Consider the following 24,519-nt stretch of genomic DNA (forward strand, 5'->3'; position numbering starts at 1 on the left):
ATCTTTTGATTGGAACAACTCTCAAAGGGGCTCACAAATGCTCTTGGGATCTAATATTTCGAGTGAGCAAATGTGTGTGAGGTGGAAATGTGTTCTTATGAGGATAAGGCTGTGTTGGGCAACCCTCTCATGAAGTGGGAGGGGGTATTTATAGTGGGGAGAGAAAAATAGTCGTTGGGGACACTTTAAATCACACACGGTCCAGACGTCCGACAGTTGTCGGAAGTCCGGGCGTCCACGAGGGGTCGGACGTCCGCGAGGGGTCGGTCGTCCGAGGCCTGTAGATACGACTAAAACTATTTTGCATTAAACAGCGACCGGACTTCAGACAGGGGTCGGTCGTCCGAGACCTGTAGATACGACTGAACCTATGTTGAATTTATCACCCACCGGACGTCCGGAGAGGACCGGAAATCCGAGTTATACAGCTCAACTTCTACTGGTGGTAGGTTCCGGATTTCCGACGGGTGTCGGACGTCCGGCGCTCGGACGTCCGGAGGGAGCCGGATTTCCGAGATATAGAACTCAACTTCTACTGGTGCAAGCTTCCGGATTTCCGAAGCTGGTCGGATATCCGGGCCTCGGACGTCCGGAGGAGGCCGGATGTCCGGGCCACGGACGTCCGAGGAGGCCGGATGTCCGTGCCTCGGACGTCCGGAGGAGGTCGGATGTCCGAGGCACTGGTCCTGTTTTCTGATAACAGCAGAGCAGTGGAGATGTGGTATGAGCAGAACAATGGAGATGTAGTTTGAGCAAGTTCATCGCAAAACCTGTGATCCCCTCTTAATAGTGCGGGATCCCTAAAGACTCAAGAATCATAAAAGGGGTACTGATGATCCATACTTGAGTGTATACTTTTATTCGCTGATCATCACTCCGCACAACTAACGTCAAAGGAACTGATACCTTTGAGTTAGCCCTTTCACTTGAGCTTGATGTTGTTGTTCCTTCTTGGCTCAAGTTGAAAGCACGACATGATGAAGTCTTCAAGTAGCTCTCCCATACTCAATGTGGAAAGCCTAGCTTATGTATTCATCTTCATTTGTCCACCATGTGAACATCCACAATAATCAAGCATGTAGTGCTCAGGAATTCTTATCTTGATCTTGTCCTTGTTAGCACATGAGGTTGTCCTTATCAACACAAGATCATTGACAATAGTTTCAATGATATATTCGTGTTGATCCGCTTGAACTTGCACACCACAATCTTGATGACGATCACCACTTGACGTCATCCTTCATGGGTTGTATGAGATCTTCCTTTTGACGCAAGCCCAATGGAAACACACCTAACCCCCACATAGGAGTCTCACAAAGACCATGGGTTAGTACACAAACACGCAATGGACAATGCTTACCATACCATGGGATCACTTGATCCCTCTCGGTACATCTTATACGCTTTGTGTGTTGATCATCTTGATTTACTCTTTGTCTGAGATCTTGATCAACCTAGTGTTTCTATGACCATTCTTTGGATAATACCTTGAATAACATCTAGGTCAACATATAAACTCCTTGAATCCAACAGATGGACTTCAAGAAGTGCCTATGGACAACTCCTATAAATATAACTTAAGGCAACCATTAGTCCATAGGAATTGTCATCAATTACCAAAACCACATATGGAGATATATGCTCTAACAGAGATCACCTCATAATGCTACTGTCGTTCTAAGCAAAATAGGGTCCATGAAAGGATTAACATCACATGTAATTCATAAGTGACATGATATGGCCATCATCATGTGCTTCTTGATCTCCATCACCAAAGCACCGGCACGATCTTCTTGTCACCGACGCCACACCATGATCTCCATCAACGTGTCGCCATCGGGTTTGTCGTGCTACTCATGCTATTACTACTAAAGCTACGTCCTAGCAATATAGTAAACACATATGCAAGCACAAACATTAGTTTAAAGACAACCCTATGGCTCCTGCCGGTTGCCGTACCATCGACGTGCAAGTCGATATTAACTATTACAACATGATCATCTCATACATCCAATATATCACATCACATCGTCGGCCATATCACATCACAAGCATACCCTGCAAAAACAAGTTAGGCGTCCTCTAATTGTTGTTGCATGTTTTACGTGGTTGCCATGGGTATCTAGTAGGATCGCATCTTACTTACGCAAACACCACAACGGGGATGTATGAATTGCTATTTAACCTCTCTCCAAGGACCTCCTCGGTCAAATCCGATTCAACTAAAGTTGGAGAAACAGACACTCGCCAGTCATCTTTGAGCAACGGGGTTGCTCGTAGCGATGAAACCAGTCTCTCATAAGCGTACGAGTAATGTCGGTCCGAGCCGCTTCGATCCAACAATACCGCGAATCAAGAAAAGACTAAGGAGGGCAGCAAATCGCACATCACCGCCCACAAAAACTTTTGTGTTCTACTCGAGATGACATCTACGCATGAACCTAGCTCATGATGCCACTGTTGGGGAACGTCGTGTGGGAAACAAAAAATTTCCTACGCGCACGAAGACCTACCATGGTGATGTCCATCTACGAGAGGGGATTTGGATTTACGTACCCTTGTAGATCGCACAGCAGGAAGCATTAAGAAACGTGATTGATGTAGTGGAACATCCTCATGTCCCTCTATCCGCCCCGCGAACCGTCCCGCGATTCGTCCCACGATCCGCTCCGATCTAGTGCCGAACGGACGACACCTCCGCGTTCAGCACACGTACAACTCGACGATGATCTCGGCCTTCTTGATCCAGCAAGAGAGACGGAGAGGTAGATGAGTTCTCCGGCAGCGTGACGGCGCTCCGGAGGTTGGTGATGATCTATCTCAGCAGGGCTCCGCCCGAGCTCCGCAGAAATACGATCTAGAGGAAAAACCGTGGAGGTATGTGGTCGGGCTGCCGTGGCAAAGTTGTCTCAAATCAGCCCTAATACCTCAGTATATATAGGAGGGAAGGGGAGGGCCTTGCCTTGAGGCTCAAGAGAGCCCCAAGGGGTCGGCCGAAGGGGGGGAGGAGGAATCCTCGTCCAATCCTAGTCCAACTAGGATTGGAAGGTGGAGTCCTTCCCTTCCTTCCCACTTCCCCTTTTTTCTTTTCTCTTTGATTTTCTTTATCTCCTGCACAAGGGCCCTCTTGGCCTTTCCCACCAGCCCACTAAGGGCTGGTGCGGCACCCCTAAGGCCTATGGGCTTCCCCCGGGTGGGCTCCCCCCCGGTGAACATCCGGAACCCATTCGTCACTCCCGGTACATTCCCGGTAATGCCGAAAACTTTCCGGTAATCAAATGAGGTCTTCCTATATATCAATCTTCATTTACGGACCATTCCGAAAACCCTCGTGACGTCCGTGATCTCATCCGGGACTCTGAATAACATTTGGTAACCAACCATATAACTCAAATACGCATAAAACAACGCCGAACCTTAAGTGTGCAGACCATGCGGGTTCGAGAACTATGTAGACATGACCCGAGGGACTCCTCGCTCAATATCCAATAGCGGGACCTGGATGCCCATATTGGATCCTACATATTCTACGAAGATCTTATCGATTGAACCTCAGTGCCAAGGATTCATATAATCCCGTATGTCATTCCCTTTGTCCTTCGGTATGTTACTTGCTCGAGATTCGATCGTCAGTATCCGCATACCTATTTCAATCTCGTTTACCGGCAAGTCTCTTTACTCGTTCTGTAATACAAGATCCCGTGACTTACACTAAGTCACATTGCTTGCAAGGCTTGTGTGTGATGTTGTATTACCGAGTGGGCCCCGAGATACCTCTCCGTCACACGGAGTGACAAATCCCAGTCTTGATCCATACTAACTCAACAGACACCTTCGGAGATACCTGTAGAGCATCTTTATAGTCACCCAGTTACGTTGTTACGTTTGATAGACACAAGGTATTCCTCTGGTGCCAGTGAGTTATATGATCTCATGGTCATAGGAATAAGTACTTAAAACGCAGAAAACAGTAGCAACTAAATGACACGATCAACATGCTACGTTTATTAGTTTGGGTCTAGTCCATCACATGATTCACCCAATGATGTGATCCAGTTATCAAGCAACAACACCTTGCACATAGTCAGAAGACCTTGACTATCCTTGATCAACTGGCTAGCCAACTAGAGGCTTGCTAGGGACAATGTTTTGTCTATGTATCCACAAATGTATCTAAGACTTCATTCAATACAATTATAGCATGGATAATAAACAATTATCTTGATACAGGAATTATAATAATAACTTATTTATCATTGCCTCTAGGGCATAATTCCAACAACAAGCACTCAAGAGTTTGTATAGGTGATGTATGAGGTGAAGTGGATGTGGTGTATGCACACACATGACCAAGGCATAGTTATTGCCTTAGTATCCAGTAGGTTGCATCCTTGTTTATTTTTGCTAGTATGCATGTGTAGGAGTATCTCCATGTGTTGATGTGTAGATGCAAGCATGTGTGGTGTGTGTGTATGTGTGCTTGTGCGTATGTGCACTAGTGCATGTGCATGGGAGTGTGTGTATGTGGTTGCAAGCACACCCTTGTGTGTGTGTGTTAGTGTGGAAGGCCTTGTGAGAGTGAGTTCATAGCATGTGTAGTTGTGTGTGTTTCAGAATAGCATGTGTAGGTGCTAGTGTGTGCATGCTTGTTGCATGTGAGTGTGTATGGTGATGTGCTATGGCACACATGCATGAGGTCTAAACCCTCATGTCACCATTGAAGTTGTGGGCGTGTGCAAGTGTATGTGTAGGTGATGAGCTAGTGTGCAACACATGTGATATGGCACTATTTGCATCTATGTGATTCCATGTAGTTTTTCATTTCAACTTTGTGCCTAGTTGTTCTATGCAAGTACCTTGGTATTATATATTTTTGGGATAGAATCATCCCAGGAATCCATTGGTGGAATCGGATTTCCCTTTGGAACACTTTCTGGAAAAGTCATTTTCTGTTTGATGCTTTGTTTAGAGCTTGGTTCCATGTGATGCGATTAGCCTAAGAGGGTGATTCCTTGTTGTGGCAGTAGTGGGTGAACCCCTCTACAGCATGGTGGTTTTGTTTTATGCTTAGGAGTTTACATGTGCAAGTTGTGCTTTGTCAAAGTAGGCATGTGGCTGCAATTGTCAGTTTAGTGAAAATCTGTGATTTTCACTTAGTCTGAGAAACTGCTGTTATTTTCTTCCCTTGTAGTTGTGGTTGCAAAAGTTCATGTGTTGAGAATCAGCCATTGAATTCAACTAGAGAGTTTTAGCTTTTGTGTTTATCTAACCCTCTGCCAATTTTCATTCACTTTGACTTCCTGTAGATATTGATTTGGGGGCTGTCAAAATGCTTCACAGCATAAACAGCTGGTGAGAATATGAGATTTTCACGAAGTCCCTGAAAACTGATATTTTTGTCCAAGTTAGCACCTGTAGATCTTTCTGTGTGTAACTCCTTTGTATTATCTTTTTGCTCATGCTTGTAGAGATTTTGAATAGCTTTTGCCACATATCTTGTTTGACACATTTGGGTGGCTGTAGGTGCTTTGCATGTTGCTCATGATGTTGTTTATGACAGATTGCATAGTTTTGTTGTTTTGAAGCTTGTGAGTGCATAGTTGGTGGTGTGGTGAGTTTCTTTGCACCACCCCACCTATACTTGATTGTTTGGTCATGTGGCAACCTGGAAATACCAGAAGTATGCCATTGGAGAGTGCTTGTAGTAGATTTGATCCGTAGGACTCCATTTCTTGTTTCGTAGTTTCCGTTTGATCCGTAGCTCCGTTCCCAACGTTCTTTATATGTTTTTTTGCATCGTTTTCTCGTGATGCATCTGTTCATGTCATCTTCATCATGTCAAGATAGCTTAGAGTGAAGTTCTGTCCAGAAGTTTGTATTTTCTTCTCATGCATAAGCAAGTGACTAGAATAGAGATGCATGCTACATTCTCATCTCATGCATCATGTGTTTGTTGCATCATGTGGTGTTGTTGTTCATTGGATGCTATTTTTATGTTGGGTAGCATCAGGATCGGAGAGCGAGTACGTGGATTCGGGAGAGTACGTGCAGGACGAACAAGAGCAGTTCCAAGCTGAAGACATCACAGGCAAGATGACCATGACCTTGATACCGTCTCTAGCTTTGTTATGCCTAGATTCACGTTTCTTTCATCATATGCTCGCTGCCTACCACTGAAATAATTGCCTCATGATATTGCCATGAAACCCAAACACTTTCCCCTCCTAGCTAATATTGAATGGCTAAGTAGGCTTGCTCAGCTTCTAATGTTAGCATTGCTAGTTGCAGGTGCAATTGTCTCATGTGATAGCATGAGTTTGATATTATTATGTTTAAATCTGTTATTTAATTAATGCACCTATATACTTGGTAAATGACGGAAGGCCTAGCCTCTTGCCGGGTGGTTTGTTCCATTATTGCTGCCTTAGTTTCCGGCTACCGGTGTTTGATTCCATAACTGATCGCTCCTAACACGTTCGGGGGTGTCATGGGGCCCCCCTTGATAAATCGTGTAGTGTTAAGACTTGTCCGGCAGGACCCAACATTGGTTTTAATTTGCTAATCACCTAATAATAATCTGCATAGGGAATAGCTACCCCGAGGAATTAATAAACAACCCGGACCAGTGCTCCTCATGAGTGTTGGTCCAACCCTGAGCAGCTTATTACGCTCCCCGGGGCAACTCGGTGTTTTGGCGTGGTAACCATCGCTCATCCCTCGTGTCCTGATACTAAGATATGCGGCTCTTATCAGGGTCGTCGACACGGCGGGAGGTCCTGCTAGTCTTGTCTTACCTTAGCGATATATCTTGCGTATAGGAATCCCGGTGAAGCTTTGGTTCTCCCAGAGTTGAGGTTTTCCTCTAAGGAATCCGACGAGATCACGAGTTTCGTGATAGAGGATTACTTTCCGGCCCGTGACCGTTTGTGATGGACTAGTTGGAGCACCCATGCAGGGTTTAATCTTTCGGAAAGCCGTGCCCGCGGTTATGAGGCAACTTGGAATATTTGTTAACATCTGAATATAGATAACTTTAACTAATTCTAATAAAACTGCCAACCGTGTGCGTAACCGTGATTGTCCCCTTCGAAGACCTCTCTTCGATCGGGAACACGGTGGGGTTATGTTTGACGTAAGTAGGTGTTCAGGATCACTTAGTGACCAGCTAGTCTTCGACCGCTAGCGTAGAACACCACATCTATAACTTGTTCTTCGTAAGTTAGCCACCATAAATGCTTAGGATGCGGCAACCTAAACATTGAACCTTCCTCACCTAATAACTTGACTAGTTTTGGTACTGAGGTCATAGATTGTTGAGTCCATGTGGCTCACAGATTACTTCAACACCCCAACAGGTACAGGTACGCCCGACACAGGTGATCCCGATGGCACGCATCTGACGTGGCAGTACGATGAGGAGAACGACCGCATGTACGTGAACTATCCAGAAGACTGAGGCATGATCGTGATCGTGGGCAAGCATGCGGGATAGCATAACCTTTTCTTATGTTATGTAGTCCGTAGCGGAACTACTTTGTCTGAATAAATGTGTGGATGTAAACTTTGATATTATGTATGGAGATGACAAACGATTCCCTATTTGTCATTCTTATATTATGTATGTGCTATGTTTATCTTGCTTGCGAAACGCTTAGATGCGTTTCTTTCCATTTTGGGGCCTCGTTCCCTAAATCGGAAAGGACCGCATCTTAGGTGGCCTTTGTTTGGGCTGCAGCTTCTGATTCTCAGATTCTAAGCCTTCTAAAATCAGAATCTAAAACAAACACACAAATTCTTATCTAGCTTCCTAGAATCTGATTCTAAAAATGAACTAGCACGCAAGCAAATCCAGAAGCAGCGATTTTGGTGATTCCATAGATTCTACAGCTTCCCACAAAAGAAAACGATTCGTTTTGAGCACTTGCCCCTATTTCCAGTCAAAATTACGACAGAACTGCCACCGCTAAAATGCATCACCCCTGTCCCTCTCGTTCTTCTCCACCCCGACCTCTTCTCCATCCCGAGCGAACAGAGTGGGGAATCCGGTGGATCCACGTGTGCTGCTCCTACTGGTGCCCAAAGGACGGATCCGCGTGCCTCGGCCCCTCCCCTACCTCCGACAAGCATCCTCCACCCGGCGCCCGAGCTTCATCTGTGCCATCACCTTTGAAGACTAACTCACAACTAGGTCCACAACCCCACGCTCGAGCTCGAGTTGTCCCGCCCTTTGGAGACTACCTTGCCACCAGATCCGCCTCCCAGGATCCTCCGTCCGACCCCTAAGCTCCAGCTGCTCTGCCCCTATTGCAGAGTACCTCACCATCAGGTCAGCCGCCTGACAGAGCGACCTCTAGCGCCATGGTCATTATAGGCATTTCACATCTCTCAAAATTTCTACAGATATCCAAAATCATGACAAACAAACAGTTGGATTCTGATTCTTAGGAATCTGTAGCTGCAGCTGATTCCCAAAATCCACATCCAAAGCGATTCTTAAAAATCTGTAGCCCAAACAAAGGGGGCCTTAGTCGTTACACCGTGTGACATAAGATGTGTTTTGACCTAGAAAAAATAAGAATGGACTTTCGGAACAAAGTGTCACCGTCTCGAGGAGGAAACCTGGACGGATGCCCTTTTGCACTCCGACAGGGTGATTCTGTCGGGAAACCTCTCTCCGGGAGGGGGAGATCGAAGTCATCATCATCACCAGCGCTCCCTCCTTTGTGGGATGACCAATCTTCATCAACATCTTCACCGACACCATCTCATCTCAAGCCCTAGTTCATCTCTTATACTCAATCTTTGTCTCAAAACCTCAAATTGGTACCTGTGAGTTACTAGTAGTGTTGATTATATCTCGTAGTTGAGCATAAAAGTGGTAAAAAGGTAGATAAAAAGTGGTGAGAACCAGGGATCGAACCCTGGTCTCTGGCATGGAGGATTGCAGCTCTGACCATCGCGCTAGTCTTCTGTTACTGGTCTTTCAATATATCACTTCTTTGAGAACATAACACGGGGCAGCGATTTTTGAAATCCAAAAAATGAATCGTTTTATACTTAACGGTGGCATTGGTGGATAACTTTTACCAACTTTAGGGGTAATTTTAATGAGGGACGACAGAAGCAATAAGTGCTTTATTATTAGGGAGAGATTAGTAGGTTAGTCCAAATAAATTATAAACTTAATATAAAAACAATTATCAAAAGCATAAAAATAGTATGAAACCATAAAAAATTATAGATATGTTTTGGACGTATCAATGAACAACGATGTCAAGGATTCACTCAATCCCGTATGCATTTCTCTTTGTCTACCGGTATGATACTTGCCCGATATTCGATCGTCGGTATCCCTATACCTTGTTCAACCTCGTTACCGGCAAGTCTCTTTACTCGTTCTGTAACACATCATCCCATGGCTAACACCTTAGTCACATTGAGCTCATTACGATGATGTTTTACTGAGTGGGCCCAGAGATACCTCTCCGTCACACGGAGTGACAAATCCTAGTCTCCATTCGTACCAACCCAACAAACACTTTCGGAGGTACTCGTAGTGCACCTTTATAATCATCCAGTTACATTTTGACGTTTGATGCACCCAAAGCACTGTTACAGTATCCTGGAGTTGCACAATCTCATGGTCTAAGGAAATGATACTTGACATTAGAAAAGCTTTAGCAGACGAACAACACGATCTAGTGCTATGCTTAGGATTGGATTTTGTCCATCACATCATTCTCCTAATGATGTGATCCCATTATCAATGACATCCAATGTCCATGATCAGGAAACCATGATCATCTATTGATCAACAAGCTGACCAACTAGAGGCTCACTAGGGACATACTATAGTCTATGTATTCACACATGTATTCGATTTCCGGTTAATACAATTATAGCATGAATAATAGACAATTATAATAAACTGGAAATATAATAATAAGCACTTTATCATTGCCTCTAGGGCATATTTCCAACACCATTTTCATGTTGTTAAGCTTCTATCGCAACCCTTCCTTACACATCACTTTTTAATAAATATTCATAACCATGTATAATAATAAATCGATGCTAAAAGTTGAAATTGATATGCTACTGAAATTGCACATCCCAACCAAAAACACACTTCCAATGCAACTAAATCACACTTGAGTTCATACACGGTTAACCAAAACGGACAAAGCACATCTCTCCCCAAAAGTTCGAACCTTTTAAACTTGTCAAGATTCTTGCCCACACCAAGTTTTAGAACTGTAGAATATTTCATACTCCAAAGTTGGGCCTCACAATCCTCGCCCTAGAATGTACTTTTCACCGCCTCCAATCACCCTTATTCACCTCATGCTCACACGTTGCATCGGAATCGAGACTCTTTGAAGAAACCTTATTAGGCCCGTGGGAGCCACACCTCACCATTCCTCATGCCAAATTCAAAACATCTCAGAAGACAGTCAATAGTCCCATAGATCAAAGCGGATCCTGGCCCTTGCAGACGGGAGGGTTATATTTTCAGGTGTTCCTTTTAGTTTTGTTAGGGTTTGTGTCTTCGTCAGGAAGACGAGACAACGTTGGCTTCGTGAAGATGGAATAGGGTTTTCCCCTTCTAGCCCCATTCTGGTCGTGTGTCTAGCATCATCGATGGGCTGTGGCCTGTGATATCTCCGACGGATATGTTCTTGGTGGATTTGCTCAGATCTGGACGTAGTTCATCTACGTTCGTGTGTTTTCAGGTTGGCTCCTTCCGATCCACACCACTCTTCGTTGACGACGGTTGCTGTTCTGTTGCGCTGGTCATATGAGGCCTTAACACAATGATTTTTTTCGATTGTCTATCACAACAAGTTTTGCCTCGCTTGGACGAGGGAGGGACGATGACGACGGCGCGCCTTCGGCTCGCTTCAGTGGTCGTTGTCGGCGCTAGATTGTCTCCGAATTTGGATGTAATTTTATTATTTTTGATGTAGATTATACTGTTATATGATTATAGATGAATCGATTGAATTTTTTTTCTAAAAAAAAAGCCACTCCATCTCAAAAACAGAACTCATCAATCAAGAAAGAACACATGAAGGGAACAAGTTGGAACGAAGCGGTGTGGAACCAGGAAGGAAACCCCTGGCCGACCGGTCCGTCGGTCGGGTCGGAGTCGAGACCAGACCGCAGCTCACACCGCAGCCGGCCACGGGGACGGGGGTAGGGCCCGACTCTGACAGCGATCGAAATAAAATACATGCGTTGCCTCCCTCCCTCCCTCTCTCTCTCCTCTCGCCTGGCCCCCGCCCCGCCCGCTTTCCAACCCCGCGCGCGCGTCTCCGGCGACCCTCCGCGCCCCCGAGCCGCCCGCCTCGCCGCCGCCGCGCGCCTCCCGCTCCCCCCGGCGTGCCCCCCGCGGCGCTCAGAGGACCCCTTCGACCCCGCGCAGCGCCCCGCCCTGCCCCGCACGCCTCCGCGCCAAACCCTAACCCTAGCTCCGCGGGCCACGGCCCCCCGAGGTACGTCTCATGCCCCATTCCCCCTTCCCCCCGGCCCCGCGCCGCTTCCCCGCCCGCGCCCGCCGCGCCGTGAAATGCCCGCCAGGCCGAGGGCCGCCGGCCAGGCCCGTGATCAGGCCCTGGCCACATTTCAACCTGCTCCCGTCCGTGCTTTCACAGCCTCTGACGGGGGGCCGCCACTGGGACCTCGCTGGCGCGCCCTAAATAATGCTCGCCTTCGCGCCTTCAGCGCCGGCTAATTTTAATTGCGGCGTATATATTTACCCGTACCAGGATGGTTTCCTTGGATGTGCAGATTGATTCATGTCTCATCTCAGGCGCCTCACCGCTACCCGCTTCTTAATTGCGACGCGCAATTCGCGGCACGGCGTGTGGGTACAACTGGGCTGTCTGAATGTTGCCATAACGCCAAAGCATCACACGCTGCCTGTCGTGGCGCGCTTTGCAGCCAGAATCAGGCTTAGCGTTACTTGCTGTTTAATTGCGATGCCGTTGTGGCATGCTTTGCAGCCTCATTTGACCGTTCTTTCCTAGGATATAGACAGATGCCCGGAACGTGTCCAAATGTTACCGTAGGGCCGAAGCGTTACCCGCTTTGTAGTTGCGATGCCTTCGTGGCATGCTTTGCAGGCACAATTGGGCTGTTTCCCCCCTTGGATATTGATAGATAGATAGGTACCCGGAACGTGTCCAAATGTTACCATAGAGCCGAAGCGTTACTGTTTAATTGCGATGCCGTCGTGGCACGCTTTGCATGCTGATCTGTCCTGTCCTGTTTTTTCCACCTTTGATATAGATAGATACCCAAAATGTACTACCTATTGTCGACCCGCCCAACTGTTGTCGTTATTGCTGCTCTATGCTTTGCCTTTTCTGTTTATCTACATTTATGTTCTGTCTGTTTCTCTCGTCTATTGCAGCCATTGCCTGTGGCGATTTGTGGGAAGATAACTGTCTTGTTGCAGACACCCTGTCTGCGTAACTTCGCCGGCGAATCTAGCGGCGTGTGAGCGATGACTTCTTTGGCTTCAGCGCTACTGTGAAGACTCAGCCTGAGCCGCGTTCTATGGGTGGAATGATTGAATACGGCGTTAGTGTCAGTACCAAGTCTTCACCGCGCAGCGTGGCCATTGAAAAAGCTCAGGAGGAGCTCAGGTGGGCTACTGATATAAGATTTCCCTGCATTTTTCTCTGGATGGTTGAGCATGGCAGGTGTATGACTTACATTGCGATTATGAATTTCAGGCAGGAGTATGATGTCCGTGAAGAAAGGAGGAAGGAGTTGGAATTTCTGGAGAAAGTAAGTTTGCAGGTTATCTTGCAGATTGGATTTTGTTGTTTCCTTGCTCTAATTACTCCCTATTTTTTTTACAGGGTGGCAACCCATTAGATTTCAAGTCTGACCGTGTAGAATCAATCAGTGTGCAGTCCACTTCTCTCACAGCGGAACAAAATGGGATAAGGTAATGATTGCTTCCTGAACCCGATGTAGCATTTGATCACATTGCCATAAGTTGACTTAGAAGCCTCTTTTGTGCTGTCGATTGCATCACAGCGAAGCTAAAGGAAGCTTTACGTTTGCTGCATCACCTCGTGGGGATTCAGTTGAGAGTAGTGGCAAACCAGGAAGTTCACTGTGTCGCGAAACCAACACAGCAGATAATCTTATGCTTTTTGGTGGTGATAACAATGGTGTTGTGAAGGAGAAAGTTGTAAAGAGAGGATCCAGAAGAGCTAATGTAGCTCAACAGAGACAGTCTTCCGAGGGCCACAACAATGCAAAAAGAGCTGATGATTCTGGTTTGTCACGCCTTGGAGTGAAGAGTCAGGCATATGTTCGACGCAACAGGTCAAAGCAATGTAGGGAGAGTGCTAATGTGACTTCTGTTACATCTCCTGTGATTCCTGCTACAGTTTCTGAACCAAAAGATGCAAGGGGGGTGGTCAAGGAAAAACAAGCAGATGATCTTGCTCCTGGTGTATCCTATGGTTCAAATTTAAACCAGGCAGGACCGAAGTGTGACAATGCGCCGAATAAAGCTACTGACAAACATGTTACAATTGAGTTGAACGGGATTCAAGCCGTCCGCAAAGGCCACCGCATAGTAAAGATCGAACCGGTGGAATATGAAGAAATGGTGCCCAATTACGTGAATCGCAATCAGCAGCCTGATGGACGTAGCAAGATAGCTGAAGAAGGTACATCAGTAGAACCCCCTGATGCTACTTCAAAAGCCGTTCCAAGGTCATCTTATTCCAGCGCATGTACACATGATGAGACAGAAACTTGTGCTGCTGCTGAGAAGGTTGGCAATGACCACCTGGATGAAGATATGGCCCAAGTCCATGCAGGTGAACTGGCTAACAACAGTATGATTCCTGTCTGTGCTGTCCAAGCTGCCACTTTGCACAAAAATGTGACAGATCCATGTTGTGAAGACATCGCCAGTACTATTGACAATCAGGCAGATGATAATTATCCAGTTCCAATGAATATTGATGGAAAATCTCATGAAGACCCGGACACCAGTGGTATTTCTAGCATGGCTGTTAAGGAAGGTGGACAACCGGAAGGTTCTAGCAGGCCTACTTCCGTGATCGCAAATTCTAGTCCTGTACCACCTGAAGTTAGTACTCATGTTCGTGTGAAAGTTGAAATGGAAACTTTTGATGATGCAATGGTTGTACAGAAGGATACAAGCTGCTCACATCCAGGACACATTGTGAATAATAATGGAAGTCCAGGTTCGGAGAGGATTGACAGTTGTCATGGGGATTCTAACTCTGCCCATCCTATCGTTATAGGCTCTGCTCCAAATACTTTGGTTGATTCTACACCATCATTAAAAACTGATGGGTCTAAGGCGGAGAGTGAGATTCGAAAAAATGGAGAGAGCGTCAATAAGATGACAGACAAGGAACACGAAGATTCCATCCTTCGAGAAGCTCGTCTTATAGAGGTACTGTTAGCGTATTTTTTTTTAATCCTGTAATGTTAATCTTGTTCTAACAAGAGTGAAGATAACATTGTACAATAGGTGAGTCTCAAAAGAGCTTGTGAACGATCTCCATGTAATATATCTTTAGAAAGGAGGAGAAAGGGTCACTGGGATTTTGTCCTCGAGGAGATGGCTTGGATGGCCAATGATTTCATGCAGGTATTTTCTAACAGTTCTTTCTATTTCTTTCTCAAGCTTGCATGGAAACACACTGGATCTGGTTGCTATCATTTCTGAAGTGCTTGTACGTTTTTGTCTTATGCAACAATGGGTCCCCAAACTTATATTGAGTTGCCGATTAGGTCAGCTCCCTGAACTTGAAAAACTGTCTCATTTGGGTCGTTTACACTTTAACTTGGCTAAAGTGCAGTGGTTATGTAGAAGTAAATGTTTGGCAATAAAGTTGATAATTATGGGTACATTTGGATTGGAGCCTAGAACATCCCAGCCAAATAATTGGTGTTGACCCAAGTGCCGGGCACACTATTTCACTTGGCAAGGCTCTTGCGCCTCTCCAGTTCATCTCCATGCCACGCCAAATTGTTGGCGAGACAGTGGCGGCTAAATCATTTGTCAATATATTGGCGTGCCAACGTTGGTGGGGCTAGCCTGGGCAGCATCCAAACAGACCCTATGTGACCTCAGTTTACCGCATTGATCGTCCACGGACCTACTTAAACGATTGGTGTCTGTGTAGATTGGTGTTAGCTTGGTACAATTGTCCAGTTGACATGCCACCATTTTTAGATAAGAAAATATCATTGTACCTGCAAAATGCAATGTGGATCTTTGATTTGATTGAACTGCATCAGTATTGCACCTCTATTTTATTCATATGTTCAACAGTTTTAGCTAACTTAATAGCACACAATTAGCATGTTTTGTGTCTACTGCAAACTTAGGGGCCTGCCGGATTAATTTTCAGATTCAGGGATCTTAGTGATACTTCAGTTCTAGTTTAGGACCTGTGATCCAGTTTACTCATTTTATTTAGAGTTAGTCATGCTGTCCTAGTGCATTCTGACGATCTGATTAACAGGAACGCCTATGGAGAATTACGGCTGCATCTCAAGTGTGCCATTGGATTGCCTCCGATGGTTTGGCCAAGTTTGACCAAGCAAGCATTCTTAGAAAGCAGAAAACTGTCAGTAGAATCCTTGCAAAGGGCGTCATAAGTTTTTGGCGTTCAGCTGAGGCTGTCCGAACTACTGGCGGAACAACTAAAGTGATGCAAAAAAATGATTCAAATATGCCAGGAGAGACAAAGCCTACTGGAACCAAAGCTGAGAAAGTGATGCAAAAAAATGATTCAAATATGCCAGGAGAGACAAAGCCTACCGGAACCAAAGCTGAGAAACAACAGGTATGTAAAACTAGTTCCAAGCAACATTTTGTCATGGGTTGTGTTGTATATGTTTTCATGACATGGCGCATGTTCCTTCTTAGTACCAGTATATTGATGGATCTTTTTGGCAACTGAGTAACATATAATTCTTTAACAGTTTTATCCTCGTAAAATCATTCTTGGGTACTCTATTGGAATGCACAGCATATCGGGCATCACCTGATCCTGATGTGTCTTAAGATCTGTGAGATTGACATTATCTGTCAATTTGTGTAGGGCAATGAAAGCTTGGAAGCGGAACAGTCTATACATCCTCTTCGATCTCAAATTCAGGATTATGCAGTTCGATTTCTTGAATATAGCAGTCAGGCTTCTGATTCTGCTGTGTTGACTGAAGGACCGCCTACACCTGACAGGCCGAATGATTTCGGCATCTTGAAAGTGTCTGATCAGCTTTCACAGGTTACTTACCACAACTTTCTGTAGTGTTGATGATTAAGTTTCAGTACTTTCTTTTTGCAAGACATGTCATGCTAACTGTCCTAATGAATACCTACAACATGTATGTGTTTAACTCAGCAGGATTGTTTTCTTTCTTTTTTCCTCTGTAGGGAAGTCTCTTCTACACAGTACCACCTGGCGCAATGCTGGCATACAGGGAGTCCATGGAATCTCTTTTCATGTATCATAAGGTGAAGATAAGCTTTATGCACGCTTCTCAAGACACATAATGAATATACTCTTTTTTTTCCTTTTAGTTTCTTGCTTATGTCTGCCACCTACATGGACTGACAGTATAAGTGTAAGCAATAACATAATTTGTTTCTTCCGTCTTGTTTTACCTTACCGGGGTACTCTATGAACCATGCCATGGGCAGACACATATATTTAAGCAATTTGCAAAACAAGACACTTAAACACTTCCATGGCTCAAATTGCTGGCCGTGGAGGTCTTCTGTTTCCATCACTGTATGAAAACCCCCTCTGAATTTCTTGTTATCTGGTTACATATAGTTCACGTTTTGAAGTTCTGTACTGCCTGGATGTCAAGAGGAGTTCTGTAGCCGTTTTTATTTTTTAGACATTACCCAGCGCCCCAGAGTTCTTTAATTTTTGCCTTCAGCACTTTGTTTGTGGAAATATATTTAACAGAGTTAATAATTGCAGAAAATTGGTAACGCTGGACTCCGTTATGATTATGAGGCATCTGCATGTGATTCTGCTGCAGGTATTATTTATCAGTACCTCAATATTTTCCTATCGTATTTGTATGTATCTCATGCTCTTACTAATGCTTTAGCCTTCTATATTTTGTTTCAGGGTGGCCTCAGGATAATGTCTATGAGGAGGATGAAGGCGAGGCTTCTACTTATTTGTCACAAAAGGGTCACAAGAAGAAACACGGTATGCAGCAGAGGTTTAATGGTTCAAGACCATATGAAACTGATGCATCTTATGATCCTCGCTTGGAAAACAAGGCAGGAAACCGGCAGTTCGTTTCAAATGGCAAAAGACCTTCATCTTTTGTTGGAATTCCTACAAAGCGCATCCGCACAGCCGCCAGACAACGAGTTGTAAGCCCATTTCCTGCTAGTGCTGGTGGGACTCCCCAAGTCACAAGTAAAACAGATGTTTCAAGTGGAGACACGAACTCCTACCAAGATGATCAAAGTCCATTACATGGTGGGTCCTCGGCGTGGAAAAATATGGAATATGAATCAACAGTTGATTTTGACAGACATGATGGTAGCGAAGCATGGACTAAAGCTAACAAGAAGAAGAAACAAAAGAACCCAGGATACAAGGCTGCTCAAAATACAGCCAATTCACGTGCGGCTGCTGTAAAGGTTAATTCCTCAAGCATGCTCCCCATTTATTGCTGCTTGGGATGTTTCATCGGAGTAATTTTTTTTTTCTGATGTTTCAGGGCCGCATCTATGATCAGAGATCACAAGTTAATCAATACGAGCAGGTACTTTTTTTCCACAGTCGTTGATATCAGTTGCTAAGTTATTCGTTTATTCTTTTTTAGTTGTAGTTTAGTTTTGTTAGGCTCAACACTAAAAACACTTCCTGTGCAGAAGGATTATCTGAAGAAGAGACCAGAGACCCAACAATTTTATTCAAATGGAACAATTGGTACTTCCATTCTCTCTTTATATACATGGCACACTTGCTGCCTATGTCATACAAGAATTAACTATCTGCTCTTCATGTATTTTGAGAAAAAACTTAAATAGCTCCTAACATGTGGATGAATATCATGTTTTTATGTTACCATAGTTGCAAATGGTGGTCAACATGCTTCTAAGAAGCTTAAAACGATGAAGCAAGGGATATATATTAAACAAGAACCTTCTCAAGTTCCATCACAGATGAGCAATATGGTGAATCCTACTAATAAAATTATAAAGATCATCACTAATAAGGACCGTGGGAGAAAAGTGAAAGCGCTAAAGGTATTATCATTTCTCTACATTACAGTCACATTCCTTTCTCTTGATTTGCATATACACTATATGGTCACCGCTGATGAAACCTTGTCATTTGTCAATTAGGCTGGAAGGGAGGTTTGGCTGGTTGTGCTTACATTTATTTCCTTTATACTCCCTCCGTCCGGAATTACTTGTCACACAAATGAATAAAAGTGGATGTATCTAGAACTAAACTACATCTAGATACATCCATTCTTATGACAAGTATATCCGGACGGAGGGAGTATACCCTACTCTACTGGAGTCGTACAAAAATTAGGTTTCATTTGATATGCTCTGCAGTCCTTTTGCTACCAGCAGTAGAGAAACATGCTACTTGTAGATATGTTGCTGACTAGTCAGGATAGGTCCAGCTCAGGTTAGACAAGCAAGCTGAAGTATTAAGCTGTAGTTGTTTCAGTTGTGTCGTAGAATAACAAGAGATAAATTAGAAAACTTCATTGAGATATATTGATTGGTAGATGAAATACTTAGTTTGTTGGACATTCTTGTGGTCTATATATTTCCCTGTTTGCCCTTTTTGGTGTGCAACTGGATTATAGGATGAGATGATAGTTGAAAGTAAACCTGTTCATGGACAACCTGGCCCGGAGGCCTGAACCTGAAGCCAGACATTCGGACCGGGCTTGGGTTTCACTTTCTCACCCGAAGCCCGGCCCGGAAGCCCGAAATGTCCATATAAATGTTTTTTATTCAAAATATAGATATAATAAATTAATATAATATCCCGAATATGGTTAATTTAATTAAAAAAATGCCACTGTTCGTGTGCTTCGGGCCGGGTTTGGGCTTGGGATTTTTTTCTTCGGGCTTTGCCAAGTCTCTTTTGTAAGTAAGCATCATAGTGTATGGGTAGCACATCCTGCACATGATTTATTTTCTGTGTTGCTTACTGAAATGTTTTATGCTTTTGGCAGATGTCTTCTGGTGGTGGATGGTCAAACTTCGAGGATCAGGTTATTGTTTGTTTGAATTAGTAATTTTTCCTCTTTCCACTACAGTGTGTGGTAATGATCCAAATATCTTAAATATTGCAGGCTCTTGTTGTCCTTGTCCATGACTTGGGTCAAAATTGGGAATTAGTAAGCGATGCAATCAATAACATTGTGCAGTTCAAGGTAATTTCATGACTGGGATAAAACCTTTTTCTAGGTCGTATATTTTTAATCATATAGTTCAAACATGTAGTCTGAACTTTGATTTCTTTCAAGTCTCCGGTTTCTGAGTATTTTTATTGGTTGGTACCATTCAAAGCAAGTTAGGCTTCAATTGTATTGTCACTCTTTGCAGTAACTGTATCCTTTCTTTACTCCAAAGATTATATTCTGTGGTCTTAAACTTTATCATAATAATCATAGACACTATTATTCTTCCATAAATAAATTCAATTCCTGAGTTCGCTTTTTTATGGAAGCAGCAGTAAAATTTATGAGTTCAATTGTATCCTATTTATGCAGTCTGTACATAGACAACCTAAAGAATGCAAAGAGCGCCATAGGGTTCTGGTGGATAAAAGCTCTGGTGATGGTGCTGACAGTGCAGAAGACTCTGGTTCATCCCAACAGTATCATTTCACCATACCTGGCATTCCACAGGTATGTTAATAATTTCTTTTAATAGCATTTACTGCTTGATAGGTACCACATATAGAGGGTACACAGATATGCTGTTAAACCTTCTATGTTCTCTCTTCGATACTCCCTCCGTAAAGAAATACAAGATCGTTTATATCACTAGTACTTATCTTTTCAATCTATGGGCTATGGTAAATATTCTTCTTTTGGAGGGAGCACAACGGACTTCAATTCTCTAACAACGATCTTCTTATGCCCATCAGGGTAGCGCCAGGCAGTTGTTCCAGCGACTTCAAGGACCATTTGAGGAAGAGAATCTCAAGTCACATTTTGAAAAAATTATGCTCCTCATGCCAAAAGTGCTATCCAGGCGGAGACAGGTTCGTCTTCTATCTTTCTTCAAGGCCTCATACTTTAGCGGTTTAATGTAACTATCTTTGTAGCTTTTAGGTTGTATTATAGTGGAGGTTGAGTAAATCTTCTTCTCTGTGAAGTCGGGTATTTATCGTGTCACATTTTATATTTGTTTTAGAATCATGCTTGTCTTTGTTTTACGTGCATAATAACAGCTATAATATGACACGTCAGTGGACTTCCGCAATGCACTATTATTTTACAATAGTTAGAATAATCCTATGTTCTGTGAAATACATTTCACATACCTTGTTTTGCTGCTCTTAAATATACTGTTATTTATCAGTGTTGCTTATCTTCATGCTTTTCTTGTCCCTTAGGTTAATAGCCGGGAGCTGAAGCCGATCGTACTATCACATAGTTCTCATGTTGTTGCGCTTACACAAGCATGCCCGAATAACTTATCTGGGGGCATTTTGATGTATGTGATCGTTGCTTTGAACTCTTGTTTGGATCTCACATCCAGGAAATTGCCAAGATTTTTTTCTTTCTTATATGCTATCTAATCTCTGTCATTTTGTCTTTGTGTTGTTGTCTATCTGTTACAGGCCACTTGATCTTTGTGATGGAAATCTGAACCTTGATGCAGTCACACCTGGTAGCGGAAACCAGATTTGTCATGCAAACGGGATGACACTGTCGAATCAACATGTTTCTGCTGGTCCTACTACCACTCCTACTCCCAATCCAAATTCTAGGTTACCAGGGTCTCCTGGTATGGTCCTGGGCAGCAACTTTTCACCACCTTCAACACTGAATGCTCCTTCTAGGTAAATATTTCAAGCATCCTTCCTAGCAATTGCAGATATTATATGGAGTGCACGCTAAATTTAACTTGCAATGTCTTCTTTTGTTCCATGCAATTTCTGCTACAGGGATTCTCAGAAATATGGTGTTCCTAGACCGACCTCTATACAGGGTGATGAGCAACAGAAGATTCAGTATAATCAAATGCTCAGTGGTAGAAATCTTCAGCAACCTGGAGCTGTTCCTGCAACAAGTCCTGGTGCTCGTATGATGCCTGGTGCTCATGGTGTTGGAATGATGACAGGGGTAAATCGAGGTATGCCTGCAGTCAGGGCAGGCTTTCCAAGAGCTGGTTCCCCAGGAATGCTGAATATGGCATCAACAGGAAACATGCCACTCAAAAGTGTGCAAGGAGTGTCAAATGCTGTAAATGTCCATTCTGGAGCCATGTCTGCCGTTGGAAATTCTATGATGAGGCCACGCGATCCTATGCAGATGCTTCGTGTGAGTTTCCTTTTCTCTTTCATATTATTGAAACATCTAAACTGTTTACTTCCATGCATAAACAATTGCTTAAAAGCGCTTGCTATTTATCTGTGGTAATTTTTTTCCATCCTTGAAGCTGTGTATGTCTTAAGTTCAGATTCACGAGTGTTGCATGCTGTTTGTTATTGCACAAGCTTACTTTTACAGAACTTTGTAAACAAAGGGCATTTCTACCATTTTAAAAAGTTTTCTGAGGAACAAAGTAGTTTCTTGTGGTAACCACCATAATTAATATTATGTGACAAGTCTCTACATGCCTGAAACCTGCATAGTCTCTGTAATGTCAAGGTCATGTTTATTGCTACTTTTCGAGTTACTAATTGCCTGCTTAAAAAGTTTTCCCTTGGTTAAGTAAATGAAAGTACCTTTTTATGAAATATTTGCTCATATCATTTTCAGACACCTATTTGGAACACGTGTATGTCTTAGTGGTGTAAGTTTTTTTGCACTGCATGATTGTCAACTACTAAAACAAGGTTTATTTACTAGTCATGCAACTTTGACATGCAGATGGTTAAGGTGACTTTTGTCCAATATTCACTAAACAAACTATTAAGCTTAAACTAACTAGTACTAAGCTTGTCAGTTGTCAAAAATTAACTCTGATTCAGAGTGCTGATGGGATACTTCCTTTCTTTCAGCCCGGTCAGCAGCATATGGTGAGGCCGGAGCACCACATGCAGGTTCCACAGGGAAATAGTCAAGCTGCCCATTTCAGCAGCATGAATCAATCATTCTCCAAGGCTGCAGCTTCTTCACCTCTTCAGCAAACCCAAAGGCCACATCAGATGTCGCAACCACTGAACATGTTGGGTAACCCGCATCTTTCTCAGACCCAAGGAACCAGCCATCCAAGCCCACAGCAGCAGCCATATTCTACTATGCCTATGCAGCTGGCTAAAGAAAGACAATATCAACACCGTTTGGTGTCTCAACAGCACAACAGTCTTCCTGTAGCAGGTGTCGTACCTAGTGTGCAGAACGGACCGCAGATTCAGCAGCAGAACCATGCGTCTCCGGCCACTTCAACCCCTTCGTCGCAACCACTGCATCAGAAGCAGCAGTCTGCGCAAAGCCCACCAGATAGCTCTGCACTTGCCAATCGACCTGCCAATGCTACAGAACCTAAGCAGAAGAAACAGCAGGGTCAACAGCAGCCTAGGCAGAATCAACAGCAGAGGAACCAAGCTAGTCAACAAGCTAAGCTTATGAAGAGTCTAGGACGAGGAAACAGCATGGTGTCACCCCAGACTCCTGCAGCCGATGCCACTCCAGCCAGTTCTGTTCCTACAACTTCCAAGAAACAAGTTCCTGACAGAAATCTGATGCAACATGGGCAAGGATCCTCCGGTGGTAATAAAGCGTCAAATTCAGTTACACCTCAGCCTGGGAATCAACATAAGCTGTATGCCCCGGTGCAGCAGCCTCCAAATATCGGTAACCAAGGCTTGATGCAGGGCCCTCCTAGTCACACCGTCTTCGCTGCACAACCGCCCCCACTCCATTCCAAGTACCCGGTGACCACGCAGCAGCGGCCGATCAATCCAGCACAGAACAAGATGCAGAGAATGATGATGCAACAAAGCCTCCAAATGAAGCCCGACTCTAGGATGGACGCACAGATGGAACAAGTCCAGCACAGTCAGGCGAATCCAGCTACACCTGCATCTCACAGTCCAGAGGCAGGCAGTCCTGGGCTTTCAGCGCATGACCCAGCTGCAGTCACATCGACATCAAAGCCGCTCAGCTCCCCCAAGGACAATTTTGCCGGGAAGGAGACTTCAGCGGCATCGTCGTCTAACCAAGGCATGCTGCAGAGGCAGATTTCAGGTGGATCATCGTCCAGCCAAGGCATGCTGCAGAGGCAGATTTCGGGCGGACGTCTGCCTCTGCCTGCGCATGGACAAGAGGTGGGTGGCTCGTGGCACCACCAGCAGCTGTCTAGGCCGCACCTGCCTCCTGCGCATCATCAGCAGCAGCCTCAGCTCCAGCAGAGACCAGTTGCTCCAGGCAGCAGCATGTATGCTCCCCCAAATCCAGGGCCAGGTGGTCCGGGCAGCATGTATGCTCCCCCAAATCCAGGGTCGGGCTGATGGAATCTCGACACCGGCTGGTCGCATTCATGGAGCATACCCTTCTCTCCGAAATCCAAAGTTACTGTACAGGTACGTCCCTACCAACCTGTGTTTGCATTCCCTGCTGATTCGCCGGCACAGGTTCTGCCTGCCTAGAAACTGCACGCAATTTGAGCAATCAGACCGAGAGATAGTGAAGTAGAATCCATGATGCATCATTAACTCGCAAGCAAACTGATGTTTTTTTTTTGGACGTTTGCTGTGTTGTCAGGTATCGGACCAATGTATGGAAAGGAAGGCGCCGTTGACAGTGGGGTCCTGAACAAACCGAGTTTTGGTGTTTTGTTGTTAGGTGGTAGATAATTGGCCATTGCCACCCCTCCCTCTTGAGGTTGGTCGGCTGCAGTCTTCTTGTTCTAGATAAATTTTTTCTGATAGGTTGATGATGGTATGGTAGATGGTCGAGGAGGAGGAGGTGCTTGTTGGGTGCGTCAGCTAACATTTTGTTGTCTTTGTTTTCTGTCTCTGTCTCTGTCGGATGGATTGAAGATAACCCGACGGCTGTAGATGATGCTGTTTCTTGCTAGTACTAGTGTGTCTCTGTGAGTGTATAAATTTGTTGTGGTGTCGGTGGTTGTTGTTTGAACTAACTTATGATGACAGTCAGTCGTACAAGAGAGAAGTTGATTAAATGTGACAGTGAATAGTTGAAAGAGTGCACCCTTTCTTTGCATTGGATCTATCCATCTACTCCGTATCTGTCACTGTCAGCAGCAGTGTAATCCAGTTGACCTGTCCCAACCCAGCAAACGGCTGGGCTGGCTGTTCC

The 24,519-nt window shown here is 44.5% G+C and overlaps 1 protein-coding gene across 1 annotated transcript; it reads left to right on the plus strand.

Moving 5' to 3' along the window:
* The first annotated feature begins 11,395 nt into the window (after nucleotides 1-11,395).
* Nucleotides 11,396-24,403, plus strand: LOC123452636 (chromatin modification-related protein EAF1 B-like). The gene is made up of 24 exons (XM_045129336.1): nucleotides 11,396-11,495; nucleotides 12,416-12,650; nucleotides 12,741-12,795; nucleotides 12,870-12,958; nucleotides 13,051-14,455; nucleotides 14,534-14,653; nucleotides 15,534-15,732; nucleotides 15,799-15,857; nucleotides 16,116-16,301; nucleotides 16,451-16,531; nucleotides 17,007-17,067; nucleotides 17,160-17,686; nucleotides 17,767-17,811; nucleotides 17,921-17,978; nucleotides 18,123-18,298; nucleotides 19,252-19,290; nucleotides 19,372-19,452; nucleotides 19,792-19,929; nucleotides 20,172-20,288; nucleotides 20,643-20,743; nucleotides 20,871-21,092; nucleotides 21,198-21,573; nucleotides 22,257-23,780; nucleotides 23,962-24,403. Exons 2-23 carry the CDS (start codon nucleotides 12,562-12,564, stop codon nucleotides 23,706-23,708), a joined length of 5,676 nt encoding a protein of 1,891 aa, XP_044985271.1. The 5' UTR covers nucleotides 11,396-11,495; nucleotides 12,416-12,561; the 3' UTR covers nucleotides 23,709-23,780; nucleotides 23,962-24,403.
* Nucleotides 24,404-24,519: the final 116 nt, after the last annotated feature.

The sequence above is a fragment of the Hordeum vulgare genome, chromosome 1H (assembly GCF_904849725.1).
Source record: "Hordeum vulgare subsp. vulgare chromosome 1H, MorexV3_pseudomolecules_assembly, whole genome shotgun sequence".
In the NCBI taxonomy this organism is placed as follows: Eukaryota; Viridiplantae; Streptophyta; class Magnoliopsida; order Poales; family Poaceae; genus Hordeum; species Hordeum vulgare.